Raw genomic sequence first — 16,605 nt, forward strand, 5'->3', positions numbered from 1 at the left:
CGCGGCCAGGCCGCCATTACTCAGAGCTCAGGGGGGAGGGGCTACTAGTGACGGCTCACACGACCGCAGCCCACACTGTGAAGCTCCGTCTACCAAGGCTGTAATTGATAGCTGGTGATTACTACATGCAGACCTTGATCAAACGTTGTTTTTCTTTTAGACTCCAGTAAAATTCCTGTGTATTACAGGCTATTTATAAAAGAATTTGAGTCATTCCATCTTCTCAAATATTCAGGACAAAGTTATTATACGATGATACATTTTTGGTTTGTAGTTTTTCATTTTGGCATCCTGGCACGTCCATGCAGTACAGTGTATTTAGTTAGTTCACGTTGTGTTTGTTCATATAGCTACCTGTCTACCCATCTGGTGTGTATGGATTCATGTAGTTCAATGGTTATCCCAGAGAGAACATCTGTGTGGTGTGTGAAATAGCTGGTCGGAGTTATTCCAGCTGCCTCATTTTTCTTTTCTGTACTGTAATACTCTTCAATTATGCATGAAAGTCGTGCTGTGTTTCGCTGCGAGAGTGCTTTTCTTTCAGACAAATTGACCATATTTTACCGGTGAAGTTTTGTCTTATGCATTCTCCCCCCCTTCAAAAACTGCTTCTTGGTGCTGATATATTTGGCTTTTGGAAAACAAAGCTTTGTTGTTAAGTACTCAGCATGGGATCTATGTGTTTCAGTAAGGATTGTTTTAAACTTTAAACAGCCTCCCCTGCCCCCCCTCAATTTTCTAATGGCCAATCAGTTGCACCAGTCTGCATGTTGTGTTGGAAGTGGACACTTTGTTTACCAGCAGGGGGCACTGGTGAGAGCAGAGACATCCCAGTAAACTGAAATCCCCTCCCCCTCTGGCAACAGTACGGCAAATTTTGCATGGCCCAGCTGGCCTGCCAGCCAATCAGCACTGACAGTCTGGGTTTTGGCACCAGATGGTCCTGTCCACACACTGGACCAGTCACTTGACTTCAATATGCACTACTGGCCCAAATTATGGAAGCACTGTGCTTAGAGAGGTTTAGTACTCTTAAAACTTTTATCTGTACCCTTTCTTTTGTTGATGTGTCTTGAAACCATTTTCGTCTAAAAATGTATTTGAAACGGTTATCTTCTTGACTGCATGTTGTAATGACATTGTGACCCTCAGTAATATGAAGTTATGAACGAATATGTATGGGAAGGTGCAATGATTGCAAAATATGGCATTAATTTGCTAAATCTGTTTATGCAGAAAATGCAGTGTTTCCGTGCCAGTACCGTATATATTTTGTATTATGGGAAAAAATAACACACAAGGTGTGTGTGTGGGAGGGGATTGAGAAGTCAAAGATCTTTCTCTGCCCTGTTAAGGGAACTTCATCTGCAGCGTTAACAGCTTTTGCGTGTTCCTGTCGTGCAGCCTTGACCCCGCGTTAATTATGGATGTGTGTGGCACTGGTGGGGACCGCGGTAGATTAATGTGAAGACGTGCTCGCTCACCACACTTAAATTTACTGCGCTGGTAATAATGATGGATCCCTTAGGTTTATGCATTCTGCCGGAAAAAAAACAGCATAGTCGAATGTGCTGTAAAGGCAGTGAGGATGATTTTTTTTATCTGGGAACATAGTATTATATTTATTAAAAAAAAAAAACTTGTGGCATTCTGTCTCACCAAAAAACCTCATGATTTCCCAGCCCGCTAAATTAATATTGTGTTTAAAACTGACGGTTGGTGACATTAGAAAACCCAGATTTTTTTAGGACTGTTTTCAGTGATTCAGCCTTATTGCTGATGAGTGTCGTTGTGTGAGAGACTATTTTTGTTTTGAAGTAAAGCCCAGATTTGCAGTTTGAGATCAGGATCGTTTTTAACATCTAGACTGTCATTTTTGCATTTTATTTCTGGCTTGAATTCGTCACGAGCATCTCTGTAAACGGTACTAAAATGATAAATAAAGGAGGAATTCCAAGGGACTTTTCTGTTGTAAAAATGCTACATTTTGTATTGCGTGTCCTACGGAAATGAAAATAACCCATCACTCATATGTAAACGCTGACGGTGAGTAAATGTGATGTCCTAACCCTTGGCGAAGATCATTCAATTTCTGGTTATACCTCCCGAGGGTAAAAATTAAAAATCAAAGACTAAACCTCGAGTGCCACGGCTTTAGTGGAGGAATGATTGAGTTTCCCCTGCATTGTGATAGATGACATTGTGTGGGACAGGAGGCCTCTGGATGTCAATAAGAGGCCCCCTTTGCCTTCCTCCAAGGACCCTGGTTCCATAACGGCAAAATGACTAAATGCCGGAGCCCGTCTGCGGGGGGAAATGAATGAGGCTGCACCGGTCACAAAACGCATTAAAAAAGTGCCCCCCAGTGCTGGAGGAAATTAGTCTGCAGCCTTTTCCGGGAGTGGAGGGGGTGGGGGATCTGTCTCTTACTGTGAAAGTAGGCCTCTTCTCTTATTGTCAGAGGACGTCTGTCTCTTGTGAGAGTGGACTAGTGTGGACATCTGTCTCTACTTGGGAGAGTAAACAAGTGTGGAGATCCGTCTCTTGTGAGAGTGGGCTAGTGTGGAGATCTAACTCTTATTGTGATAGTACACTAGTGGTATAGTGTGGAGATCTGTGTTACTATAAATGTAGGGTAGAGTGGATACGTCTTACAGTGAAAGTAGACTAGTGTGGACGTCTGTCGCTTCATGTGAGAGTGGACTAGTGTGGAGATCTGACTCTTATTGTGAGAGTAGACTAGTGGGATAGCGTGGAGATCTGGATCATTGTAAAGGTAGTGTGGAGTGGATACGTCTTATTGTGACAGTACGCTAATGTGGAATTCTGTGTCTCATTGAGAGAGTCGACTTGTGAGATCAGTCTGTCATTGTGAGAGTAAACTTGAGCTTGATCTGGGCAGAAACATCACTGGTCCATCCAAGACCTGGGCTGACTCCTCCACTACACTGACTCCGTTTGCAATGTTTGATATTCAGTCAGCACAGCACAGCCTTCTCTTTGTGGGCTCTTTAGCAAATACCCCCTGCTGCGAGTTTGAGAACTTTACAGGGAAAATGTTTTATTTTTTCTCAGAACCGTTACTTTTGAAAAGAAGTTGCACCTTCTGGGGGTTGCCAAATATGCTTCCAAATAAGCGATTTCCATAAACTCAATTTTTGTGCTGAAGTGTGTGAAATGGACAGTTCCAAGCTATAAAAGTGGCAGCTTCGTATGATCATAGATTCTGATCAAGGAACTTCTGTTCTCTGCATGAAACAGTGAAATGAAGTTCTTTTTTAAGGCCAATAAATAAACTCAAATTTGGGGGAATACTACACTCTTCTTCATTGGTGTTTTTTATGAGAGGGGCTGTCTTAATTGCTGCCATTAAGGTGATAGTTGATGTGCTGATGCAACGAAAATGAATGTCCCATGGCACTTTTATATATAACTGAAAGTAGCGTTCGTCTATGGGAGTTGGAGTTCAAATCGTAAAACGCGTGGTTCCTGATGCTTTGCAGTCCTGCAGGTTATGCTGACTGTTTTATAACGCTCCTGAGCTCGATTGTTGAATCTGAAATTAAGTGGAAAAGGCTTGACTGAGTGCTGAAATGAAATGAACCGTAGGTTGAAATCAATATTAATGGGCGCGGTGCGTGACACACACGTGCATTTAAGCCAGTCATGTAAAACTCATGAATTCTTAAAGCGTGAACATAGAGATGCATGGCTAACTCCTGTGCTTCATTGCTTTGAGTCGATTTTTACGAAGCAAGAATGTTCCCTGCATGTAGAAATGCATGTGTGTTTCAGGAGTTTAATCTTGGGGTGGAGTGTAATTTTGACTGGATTATTTTTGAATTGGGAATTTTTTCTAGTCAAATATTCTAATATTCTAGGAATGTCTTCATGTCTCAACGGTGCTTTTTATCCCCGCTGACAAGAAGTGCATATGAATCCCCCTGAACCAGCTTGAGTCAGCTCAACAAATGGATCTAGCAAATATATTGAGTTGAGGTGCTGGGTGGTAATTGCTAGTAATCAGTTTAGAGTGATGGGTTGCTTGTGATTAATGGATGATGATGAAATACTGCACCGTTTGTTTTTTTTTTTTTTTTTTCTTTTTGCTGATTAAATACCCGAGTTGATGGATTGTCCATCTGTGCTGGTTCATGCAGACACCGTATTAACAGGCATTTCATATCCAACTTCTTCAGCTTACTAAGTATTAAATTCCCAGAATATCTCTATGTAAATAAGATGAACTATATCTACAGTGTTTCAGCCTACATTTGGTGTCTGGAAATGCCAGACTCTCTAGAGATGCTCCATATTCATTTTTCTCAGTCCAGTGTGTCTCAGGATGAGACACAACCAGGAGTATCCAGCCTCCCCCATTTTTAACCTGATTGGCTGGGCAGTACTGCCCAAGGTTAACCTGACCCACATTGCATGAGCCTCATCGAAAGTGTGTGTGAAGACAACACAAGGGTTAAATTTGTGTCCCTTTGAAATTCCATGCACGATTGCTCATGATCTCGTGGCGTGCGGCTGTTTGGGGATCATTTAAGCGAATTGTGGGTGACCCAGTATGAAAATTGAACGTCCGCACAGCTGAGCGTCTTTGGCTGGAAAAGCCCTGCTGTTCCACTGTCACCAGCTGCAGAGTAATGTTGAAATGAGGACAAAATGGGACGTCTGACACCGGTGTGATCCAAAAATTAATTGCTTTCGAAAGGTGGCGAAGAATAACCTGACAGAAAGTCTGAAGCCAAGTGGCCACGGAGTTTAATGTCAGAGCAGGCTCACCTGTGTCACCCCAGATCAATAATCATGAAGCTTACTTGCCAGCCCAATGACATAGGCTGGTGTGGGAAAATGAGCCAGCCATTGTCGGTCCCAAACTGAAACGCATTGGAATATGACTTTGGTACAGGTGACATCGGGACTCTCTGCCCCGCAACCCCCGCTTGCTTGATTGACAGTCAGTCGTTCCCTGGAGAAGCAATTAAAGGGAAACAGGGAAGATTACAGACCCCAGAAAACCGCATGCAGGGGTGGGAAAGGCCACGGCTGAGCCGGGGAATGTGTTAACCTGCTTGTGGGCGGCACTCTGTGGTGCCGTTGCTCGGGAAACCGAAGCTTCCGCCCATCGTTTTGGGAGACCGGTAATGTGTCCGACATTTGTAATGCTGTTATACATCTCAAACTTCCTCCAAGGACATTTGCTCTGCATTAACGCAAATTTGATATTGTAACCATGTACTGTAGTAGTACTGGAGTTTGCTGAACATGAGGTGAAGTACCAACTTGGTGCCTACCTCTTCATATCGACATTTTGAAAATTAGAAGCAGGTGTGGAAAGCCCAGGGGTCTGCCTTGGTTCTTCTACCCATGAACCTCCCATCACTTGGACAATCATGTTCTATAGTAAATATCTCGTTGTCTGGTAAAACCGTGACATTGCTTGGTGATTTTTATGCACCGGCCACTGTGGTCAGTGGACGAAGAGGATGGTTTCCTGTCCTGGTTGTGTGTAAATGCAATCTGTGTAGTTCTGTCTGGATACGAGTGTCCGTTGAATGGCCGACACGTGAATGCAGTGTGTTGTCGGCGGGTCTCAGTGCAGTCGAATTCTCTACCTGTAAGACGGAGGACCTGAGTAGAGATGACACGTGTGTTGGTGCATCCATATGGTTTATATATATGGCTTATTTCCATTCCGCCATAAAGCACGTCACACTGTATTTACACAATTTGACATTTTAAAAGCACGTCGTGAAGTGATCTATATATATAGATTGTTGATTTATACGAGGTCATGTAAAAGACGGAACTGTTTAAAGCGTCCATTAAAATACATATTTCAATCGAGGAGAAGCTGTAAATCAAGATGGAATGTGGAAAAATATTGAAAAAAAAAAGCTTCACTATGCTTTTTATTTTACCGCCTTCAGAACGTGCCTCATGAATTATACAAGTGAGGTCGTGACGAGTTATGTTGGGCAATAAATCAACTCATAAGGTCAGAGTTTTTTTAAATGAATTATTTATTTTATTTTTTATAACCCATAACTCAGGAAGGTACACCTTCCGTGTTTGTTCCAGGCTTTTAAGTCTCCTCACCAGTAACCTTAATCACCGGCGTGGAGGCTTTTTTTCCGCCGTGTTGCTTTGATGCAGACAGGTGGGGAAATGGTGATTGATTCATCTCTTCCATGGCAACCTGCAGGTTGCCTATCTGAGCGAGGCTGGCTGCGGCCTGCTGTCTGCTAATGACACGCTATCCGTTTCCCGAGCCCCCCCGAGGTCCGTCCTGCAGAGGAGAACGTGTTCTATTTTTGGGTGTAACTCATAAAACAAACATGGTAACTAATTCCCTGTTCCGGTGGACGTGAACTTAATATTTCTGCGGATACTCTTGCCGTTTGATTTGTGGCTCTTTGTCATGTGTGGTGGAAAGATAATATCCATCATGGTCGCCTGTGGGGCCTCTTGGAACATAACCGCTTATGAGCACATAATATTGGGTTTATCGGTAATGTTTATAGGTAATACTTCCAAGAAGCAGCAGTCATTATTTACTTTTCTCTTGGTATTAAACTCACGGTAATAAACTAACTCTCCCAGGCCTGTTCAGGCTCTTGTTTGAATTTTTTATTTTTTTAATGAACATTGCTTCCCAAGTATTCAGTGCTCATTAGCTGAATGTGATGCTTTTTTATTTATAAATCAGAACTGATGTCTTCTCAGATGCTCTGCTTACTGGAATATTGATCGCCGATCGATACGCGTGTTGCCGTGCCTTGCTTGCTGCTTGACATTATGCCGTTGAGTATGGACGTATCCGGGGGAAGGACAGTGATCCAGGATTCCGTTCAGCTTTGATCTGCGTAAGCTGGAAGGCGCTAGACGATCTTTAACTCTCAAACAGTCTACAGACACCCTGTGGCGACAGTCATGTCCCAGACAGTTTTGATGCTTGTCTGATGGTTGAATTTAGAGTTTCTAAATTTAGAACACGGTTAAAAATAAATAAAAAAACATTGATACACACACAGCATCTTTGCCTGTTGCTACAGTAATGCACTAAAAATTGTATCAGAGGACAAATCTACTGTAGTTTATTCTTCAGTAAGAGGTTTTGCAGGGGCAAATGTAGCTAGGGTGCTAGTAATTCTGCATTGCATTTTTTTAAAACATGGGCCAGGCAATACAAATGTTTTCTTATAGATGGTTCATCAAAGACATTCTAAGCTGGGAAATATGGAAAGGATTGTACAGAACTGCTTGTGGATAGACCAACGGTAACTTTATTAGAGGACGCTTAAGAACCGAATGAGTCACTTTCATAAAGAACAGAGAAACTCCTTTGTATAAGAGACTTCCCAGTTAGACAATATGCTTAAGATGCTGTACTGTAGATGTTGTGATGAATGTTGCATGTATTCTGTATGTTTTCTTTGTGTGACATCCTGTGCTTTTCTTGGCTGTGCCAGTGCCCGGAGATGACCTGCGGTTCTAAATAGCTAATCCTGACTCTGGGAGCCAGGGGAGGGAAGGCGAGGGGGGGAGAGCGGGGGGGACATGTGGCTCCGTGCTAATTACATGGGGGCGGCAGGTGCTCCGGGACGGCCCCCAGCTGCCGCCCTGCTGTCCCGCGCCAGGTATGGGGGCCGCTTGACCGAGCGAGCGTGACGGACAGATGAACCGCGGGCCTGCTCCCTGACGGCGACCGGCAGTTGCCCGGAGACCGCGTGACTCTCGGCAGCGTTCCGCGCAGCCCGGACGCCCCGCCCCCCTGCGGCGGTGGCGACCCAACGGGCAGGTCCCCTACGTCTACCGCCGTGATGGTGCGGCGGCTCTGTGGGCTGAGAAATGGGCTCTGATCCAGAGCAGGGGAGGGGTACACTGGATCGGCCTCCTTAGGGAAACCGGAATATGGTCCAGCGAGACATGTACCATACGACATTCATATACCTACCATACACCACATAGCATGTATCAGACATAATCTTTTCCATATACCTACCATGCACCATACAGCATGTACCATAACTACATAATCTATAACATACACCTATCATACACCATGCAGTATGTCATACATTGTACACCCTCCTTCCTTCCATCTTTAATCAGACCAGTACTGTACACCTGATCTCTCCGATTGCAGGCCGGGGGCCAAATTCACCCTGTCCTTGATATACCCCTGACCCTTTTATCATTGGGGGGGGGGGGGAGGAGAGAGAGAAAAATAGCATTATTCAGCCGTCTCAAATTTGGCTGTGTCCAGGTCTGCATTGCCAGCGTCATATCACCTGCTTGATAGAGAGGTCTGAAAGGCGGACCCCTTACCGACTGAACCTTCTGGTACCGGTCGCGTGTCACCTTCTGGAGCTGCCAGCCCCGGTCCGCACTGGCAGCGTCCGGTTTTGATCCGTCGCTGCCCTTTTTTTTGACGCGCCCGCGTAATATTTTTTTGAAATGGCACTGAATGCATTCGCGTTTGGCGCGGCTGCATTCATGCACCAGAGCTGCAGGTTAACTAGCGCTGTGTACAGTGTGCCCCTGGCTGGCAGATCGCCGCTTGCTCATTGGCTGCCGCATCCGATGATCGTCTCACTGCGGTGAACGTGTTCGTGCCTAAAGACTGCCGCTCCTCTTAAATTAGACACAGCGGGCTGTTTTCTTGATTGCGAAGTGCCTTCAGCGTGATTAAATTTTCGGCAAACCGTTTTTTTGCTCCCCAGCCTGACGCGAGTGACATTTTCCAAATATTCTCCGTTCCCCGAACAGCACCGCTTCTCTGTGAAACGCTAAATGTTTTAAGTGCTTCCCAAAGTGCAATCGATTCCACCCCCCCACCCCTCGTTTGATGTTATTCGTCGGACGTCAGATCTCTGAAGTGGCCTGCTTCAAGAATGTTTTGATAACACAAATGCCTTCCTGGCATTTCTGAGATTATTTAAGAAGCTGCTGTGACAGGCCATCGATGTTTTATCACAGATTAGCGATGCTGATTATTTTCTCTTCATCCGAGTTCACCCGTCCACTGCCAGGTTCACAGGTAGGAAGTTTAAATTGCATGCACTTGAGAACAGACCGCTCTCTCAGGTGATTGTGATCTCATTTGAGCGTGTGCATCTCCACAGAACCATTTGTCGAATGTCGTTTAAAACCAAAAAAAAGGGGGTCTTGTACACGCTAGAAAATTTATATTCTGGTTCTTTTGTCCCAGGAGAAGCCTGGATAAAAACAGGAAAAATATACAATATATATATTTTTTTAAAAACAGAAGTGAAATATGACGAGTGATTTTTGATCTGCACGTATAGATGCATCTTGGGTTGCTTGCTGTGCACACACATCCTATGGAAGAAGTAATACCCAAGCCCCTTTGATTAATGAGAAGGGTTGGGATGGAGGACACTATAACAGTGATGTATGACCTGTCTGAGAATATGAGACCCAATACCGTGGATTCTCTGTGACCTCGCTGCTTTCCTCCTGCCCGTTATGACCTCATCAAATTGACCCGCTTCCGCTTAAATGATGTGCCTAGGGCTCCCTCTGCTGGTCAAAGCAGAGAAGGGCATTCAGCAAGGACCGTGTTAATTGAGCACGGTCTTGCTGTGCTGAAGTTGTAATTTATGTGAACTGTATTTTCATGTACTTTGCCATGTTCTTTGCTGTGTCTTATGTTCACTCAACGTTTTGAGTAATTTTGCTATTATTCTTCAAAATATTCAGTATTGTCTGTCATTGGTGAGGAAGGGAATAGCATATAAAACTAATCTTATACTGTATAAAACTTGTCTTATACTGGTCCCTAGTGGTGCATGTAGGCATGACATAATGCGTTTGAGAACCTTATCGCTATTAGTATGGATCCACTTGCAAATATCGTTATTAACTTGGAAAAGTAAAGAGTCTATTCTAAAACTCCCGTGGACTGCAGATGTATCCTTCTGCATGTTGATCGGTTGCTAAGCGAGAGTTCAGTTTCTGAACTTAATGAGCGTTCGCGAAAACATTATAGTTTGTTGTTTTGGAGTTACTGGTGTGTGGAAAAGAAAACAACCATTAAGTGAAAGACTCGTTGAAGATGGAAATTGAGCCGGGGAGACTTAATGAATTGTGAAGTATTTCTTTTGTTTATATATTTTTTATATTTATATGTATTATTTTTGTTTATTACGGCTGATTTTTAAAATGTTTTGAGATCCTGGGTGTTTGTGAGTCAGTTGCTTACTTTTGAGTATACATGTCGTACACAACTTGCATGCAACCTGTATACTCAATAGTAGGCAAGTAAAGTGGATTTGGTCACGGCCATGCAAATTATCTTCGGGGCAGACAAAAGAGACAGCAGGCAGCCATTTTTCTCCAAGCACTCATGCAAGGTATTGTGGGATGAAGTACCTGTTGATGAGGGCTATGAAAATGAAAGGTCACTCTTTGATGTAATTGTTATATTTCAATATGGAGAGCATTTATCACTGTTTTGAAGGTACATGGTAATAATTGGGGGGTCATGCCAAAATAATCAAAGCTATTCAAAATCATAGCAAGCAATGGATTATGGACTACCCAAATTTCATACAATAATTCCTGGTTTGGGATTATGTTTTATGATGAGAGAGGGCTAAATTAAATCAAAACTGTGTTTTACAAAAACACAATATTCAAACAGTCAGTCTCCAGAAATATTTACTCGGTCTCAAGTGATACCTCATTTTGTTGCATTTTGTACAGATTCTGTACTTTAACGTGAGATGATCATGTATCCGATGTACGAATCCGTGACTCCTTTTGAAAAAGCAGTTTTGAACCCCCATGTTCTGGTTAAATTCCCACAAACTGTCTCTGAATTTGGCCACCTAATGAGCCCCTTCATCTGATTGGCTACACAAGCCCTTGCATTCCCTACCCACTTTGATTCCCCAGGTCATCATTGTAAAAGAATTCAGAGTAGAACTGTTTAAATAAAGATTAAGCATAAAATATGTATAAACTGGTGGTGGCCAGGTAGGGAGGGGAAGAATGATCCTACTGAGTATCTTGCATATTTTGTTATACTTTCATCTTGAAAAATATTTCTCCTTTCTATTTCTTTGATCTAGAGAGGTTTATAGTGAGGTTGTGCAACACTGGCTACGTCAAGCTGCTGAAGTGCTAATTTTCAACCTAGTGCATAGCTTAGCTGTTTTATGTTTGTATTCTGTAAAAATACTACTTTGTAAGAGTGCGTATAACAGCTGCTTAACTATAAAGCCGACTTGTTCATTTACAGTATTTATGCATGAATATATCATAAGCCGGATGTACTCTAAACATGTTGGAGATGCATTGTGATATGTGTGTAGGCAGACATCCGTGTACATTAATAAGACAAGTTTTGTACCTCTCACGTTAAGTCAATTAAGGAGGGCCATTGAGCTGTCGGAGGTGAGCATTAACGGGGGGGAAGTGTAGTCGAGCGGGCCCAGGGAGCTTCATGAGCCCGATTCACATCGACTCTGGCCTGAAGGGTCCATCCTTTGACACTTTAAACCACGTCGCCGGCCCCAGTGGAGTGACAGAGTACATGACGGATCGGTCACCCTTAAGAGGAACGCTGATGGTGTGTGTGTGTGTGTGTGTGTGTGTCACACTGACGCTGCATTGTGATACATCAACACAGCAGTTTTATTGACTGCGTTTGTGGTTTCTGAAGTGTAGTCAGCAGAACTATACTGTAGAAGTACTTCCTGTTCTAGTGTTGCCATGTTTACCATAGACGTTTGTCCGGTCAAAGGAAAGATTATAGATGTTGTATAATTGTGCCGTGACAATGACTGTACAATGTGCTTTACTATTAAATCAAACCCGTACCACTCTGTTTTGAGAGCTCGCTGCTGCCGTGCTGTGGTTGTTCTGGGAATGCGTTTTATCTCCGCCTGCCTCTAAGGCAAACTGGGAAAATTATACTCTTTTTTTAAATACGAATGTTGTCAGTTGGAGTCATTCTGTGTGAAATGGGCACTTTCATTCTCAGATAATAAAAGGCTTCTGTATGGTGCGAATTCAGTTAGACAGCATAATGCGGTGTTGTATGACTGATACGGTGATTACACTCCGTAATCGCATTGGAGAAATGTAGGTTTTTGTTTGCCGGAAATTTTGTTTTACTAATTCAGAAAATGGCACCTGTGATTGTCTTGTTTCTTTTGGTAACACAGACCTTGTGTAATTTGGAGATAAGTAGCCTATCTAGTACTTTGTTATTTTCCTGCACTGAAAACATGATATATGGTGTTGAGAGAATGTGTTTTTCAAAATGTCAAAATAACCTATTTTTCATCCGAAGCATTGCAATTGTTTCTACAAATGACTCTTTGCATCCACTCCAGTAGTTTTTGGACGCGTACCGAAATGGTAACAGAATTAATCAAGACGACTGCAGTGTGCTGAGAATAAGTTTGTGCTAAGAGTCGCTTTTTTCCTTTGATAAGTGTATGGCATTCTGAGCGTTATTCCTGAAAGGGTGAATCATCGCCTTACTTATACATTTAGTAGAATAAAATGTCATACTTTGACAGGCTCGATCTGAAGTCTTGCTCTGGGTATATTTGCACGCTTTTCTGTCAGTCACTCATAATCGCTCCTGGACAGGCCTGTCCACGTCCACAGCGCAGGCTCGAGAATTTTAAGCGCGGGATTATACCATTTGCTTTCCCCGTGCGTTTCCATACGCCTTTCTCGTATCTAAATGTAATTCGCTTATCAAAGACTTCCCTCCCGGCCTCGCGGTTCGCGTTCTCTCTCGGCTGCCAAGCTTCCGGATTCTTCTGGAAGCGTTTACCGGGAGGAAATAACTCTTTACGATTATTGCCCGACCACATTTCATTTTTAGAATGCGCTTTGTTGTCTACTTCATCACCTTTGGCTGAACATTCCTTGGTGTCATTATTGTTTTATTGAAGCTTAATTCATTGTCATAACGCACATCGTACAGTTTAAATGTCATTGATTGGTATTGGTTTGTGTGCTTTATGAAGCAGAATGCGTGGTGCCATGTAGAAACAAGGACATGCAAATGTTATTGAGAGTAATGGGCAGTCTGTTTATTAAAGAAAGCCTTCTGCATGCACAGGTAAGACCTTTTAGAATATCAGTAGCTGCACACAAAAAGGTGTACAGTAGCTTTCTTTGCATAATTTGCAGAAACTCCACATAAAATTACCGTGTACCATTGTTATATCCGTGTGTGATGGTGTGCAGGTTAACTGTAATCCCTGTTCTGCACAAACACCCCGTCGGTAAATCTTATAATCTGCAGGATTAATGCAGAAGTCAGGATGTCAATTTGACTTTTCGCTCTCGGGGATTTAAAGCTTCGGATATGTCCCTGCCTTTTCCGCGCGCCGGCTCCTGTGGAATTTTCTGAATATACACAAAGCAAGAAGATAATTCTTCTTTGAATTTGACTGAAATGGGTCTTGCCGGCTTCAGAAGGCCCTGTGTTCTCTTCTTTGTCATCAGCTGTTAATCCCTGTGAGGAGAGTCCCGGAAAATATGCATCTGGACTTCGCAGTTTTCTCGGTTGGAATTCTTCAGAGCCAATCACAGCGTAGCCTAGATTTAGCGGGTGATGGCAGACGGGGGGCCAGAGGGGTAAGGTCATGTGACCTTCAGTTTGAGGGAGACTGGGAACAGAAACTCATCATGGTGTAAGGCCCTGTTCGCCTGCTGTAAATCCCTTTCTGTAGTGGTTGGCATTACGCTTGATTAACCCGCTGGTTGGTCTCCGGGCGAAAGCCAGGATGAGGACGCGCGCGGGAAAAGTCCGGGAGCAGATCAACCTCCCGCCGCGTCCGCCCTCCGAAATGGAAAATGGTGGTCTAGTGTTTACTGGGATTTTCCCAGGAAGATTTGTGCTCAGAGAATACCGTAGACGGGATGGGTGAGGAGGGAGACAGGGAAATTGGCATTTGATGGCCTATGATTTACTTGGAATTGGACCAAGCTCACAAGGCCAATGAAATGGGGGGGGGGGGGAGGTGGATATAAGTGTGTAGCTGGAGCTAGAGGATGAGACTGGGTGGGTGGGTGAAGAACATGGGTGGCCATGCAGTATAATGGGTAAGCAGCTGGTCTTGTAACCTAAAGGTCACAGGTTTGGTTCTCATTGTTCCCTTGAGCAAGGTACTTAACCTGCATTGCTTCAGTATACATCCAGCTGTATTAAAGGAATGCATGCAAATGCTATGTAAAATGAATAAATACATAAATAAATAAATAGAAAATAAAGGCTTTGAAAGTAATTCTGGATAAGAGCATCTGCTATGTAAATGCCTGTAATGAACTGGAAAATGTACCCTTTTTTGTACGAAGGCAGTTGTTTTGAGGAGGCTTTTGTTTTTGTCGCGTTGACGCTTGTCGTGCAGTCATTCTCAGTGTTCTCAGTCTGAAAAAGCCATTGTGCGTCTCGAAAGGGCATTCATTCTGGGCTCCTTTCAGACGAAACACAGTTTAATTTGAGGGACTGCACTCAGGCTGAAATGCTGCAAATGGAAACGTCAGGTCCCTCACAGTTGGTGCGTTTGTGCCACCGTGCATGTGGCAAAATGAAAGGAACCTGACTGATTATGTTTGGTGCTGTTTGGTTTGATTGCATGTTCTGATACTGTGCGATTCAGTAGACATCATTTCCAAAGCCTTCCTTTAATTTTACGGGACTGCAGTGTTGCCTGTAGTCTTATGAAGAAATAACCCAGGGTGCACTTGCAAAAGGCACATTTCTCCAGGGCAGTCAGTACCTTAACGGTTTCCAATCATGCCGACACTTTTTATATGGCCTGCAATATGTTGGCAATTAGAGAAAATGTTAATGATGTGAAAATAAAAAAGTACTAAAGGAAAAGTAGTAAAATTGTGGAATAAGTTCATTCTTTTCCATAGTTGGAGGTATTTGTGCTGTTGGGATTTAACTCCACTGTGCAAGGTACTGTCTGTGCTTTACCGATAGGCTTCGTGGCGCAGTGGAGTAATTGAAACGCCTCTATCACTGCCTCTCACATTCTTGAAGCCCTCGTTACCGGTCTCCCCAAGCCAAACACACCGCAATTAAGGCAACAGGTTTTCTCATTCGGTCTGAAACGGCTGGAAGGGGACCAGTTGCTCGCTCGCTCGCACGCACGCCCGACCAACAGCAATTTGCGCGTTCCACGTTTGAGAAGCCTATCTGCTGGGAGGGAACTCACACCGTCGCGGGCGTGCGCTCACAGGTTTCAGCTCAATTAATCAAGGTGCTCAACTGCTACAAATTAGCGCCCTGCGCCTTTGTTTAAAAAAGAAACAAAAAATTAAAAAAAACTGCTCACAAGTAGCGGGGAGGGAAAGAGAGAAAGAGAGAGAGAGTATGCATCAAAATTTAAATTCCGAGCAGAGAGCCAACCCTCTCCTGTCTACGTTCCCCCCAGCTAGCTGCTAGAGTGTGTGCGCGCGGAGCACGGGCGTCTGTTGAGACTTTGTTCGTGGGAAAATAGCGAGGAGGAGGGCGACGCTCAGACGCTACTGCTAACAAAGTGTGAACCCAGCCAACCCGAGCACCAGGAGAGGACACGCGCACAGACTTCCACAGGCACACACACACGAACACACGCGCACACACACGCACGCCCGCACACACTCGCAGACCACGCTGAAAGGATGGGAGCGCTGATGGTGATATTTTCTGTGCAGTCCAAGCAAAGAAACAAGAGGAAAGGTAGGCCAGGAAAGATCTTTTTTTACTGTGTCTGCTTCCAGCTGAGCGCCTCTCACAATTACGCAATTACCCGTACAGCAGATGCAGGGACTCGCCCTCCAGCTCAGTTTTTTTTTTTTTTTTTTTTGTTTGTTCATTTTTTGTTTTTGTTTTGTTTTGCAGTTAATTGTAATTGCATGGGATAAGGGTGAATGTTCACAGATGATTTGCACTGAAATGCTCACTGCTTTACAGTTCTGTGTGTGTGTCTGTGTGTGTGCGCGCATGTGTCTGTGCGTGTGTGTGCGCGTGTTTGAGTGTATATGATCTCCACTGTAGTGTCTTCCATGAGGCACAGGCTTTCTGTGCTTCTGAGTTGCTTTGTGCAAAAATCAGAATCGCTGGAACGCTTGTGGTTGTCATGGTAATCCCATTTTAAATTATACAAACCAGCAGTCTAAAAAATTGGATCCACTGTTTTTTTTTTTTTTTTTTAACCCTTTACTGAAGAGCAGCATTTCTGGACATTTCACCAGCTTCATTTTTCGTTGTTTTATGGCTTTGCTACTGAATATTTCAGAAGCAACAGGACTAGTTCAGAGCATTTGTAGTATATACCTGATGGTATTCTCACGCAGAGCTTCACAGTGGTTTGTTCTTAGCCTATTTTTAAAGCTGTGTAGTGAAACGGGTTGAAAGCTAAATAAATGGGGAGCTGGTTTGACTCTCACTGTAATGGATCAAGCGGAGGACAGTTGGGTGCACCGTAAGCAGAATCTAGTGGCACAAGGAGAAGAGAGCATAAAGTTTGAATATAGTCCCTTGCCTCGAGTGGGTTTAATCCAAAGAGCTGGTTACGGAATTTTGGCTTAAAATAATCTTTGTGACAG

General features: G+C 43.7%; 1 protein-coding gene across 6 annotated transcripts in view; it reads left to right on the forward strand.

Moving 5' to 3' along the window:
* The window catches only part of LOC135259931 (Kv channel-interacting protein 4), a 162,006-nt gene that overhangs the window by 56,713 nt on the left and 88,688 nt on the right, over positions 1–16,605 (forward strand). Inside the window, exon 1 of one of the 6 annotated variants that reach the window (XM_064344885.1) lies at positions 14,910–15,736. The exons of the other annotated variants lie outside the window; for them this stretch is intronic. Within the exon in view, the coding sequence (XP_064200955.1) occupies positions 15,679–15,736 (58 nt within the window). The 5' untranslated portion in view covers positions 14,910–15,678. Of the gene's footprint in view, positions 1–14,909; positions 15,737–16,605 lie in introns of those variants that run through there. 6 annotated transcript variants of the gene reach the window in all.

This window comes from Anguilla rostrata, chromosome 7 (assembly GCF_018555375.3).
Source record: "Anguilla rostrata isolate EN2019 chromosome 7, ASM1855537v3, whole genome shotgun sequence".
In the NCBI taxonomy this organism is placed as follows: domain Eukaryota; kingdom Metazoa; phylum Chordata; class Actinopteri; order Anguilliformes; family Anguillidae; genus Anguilla; species Anguilla rostrata.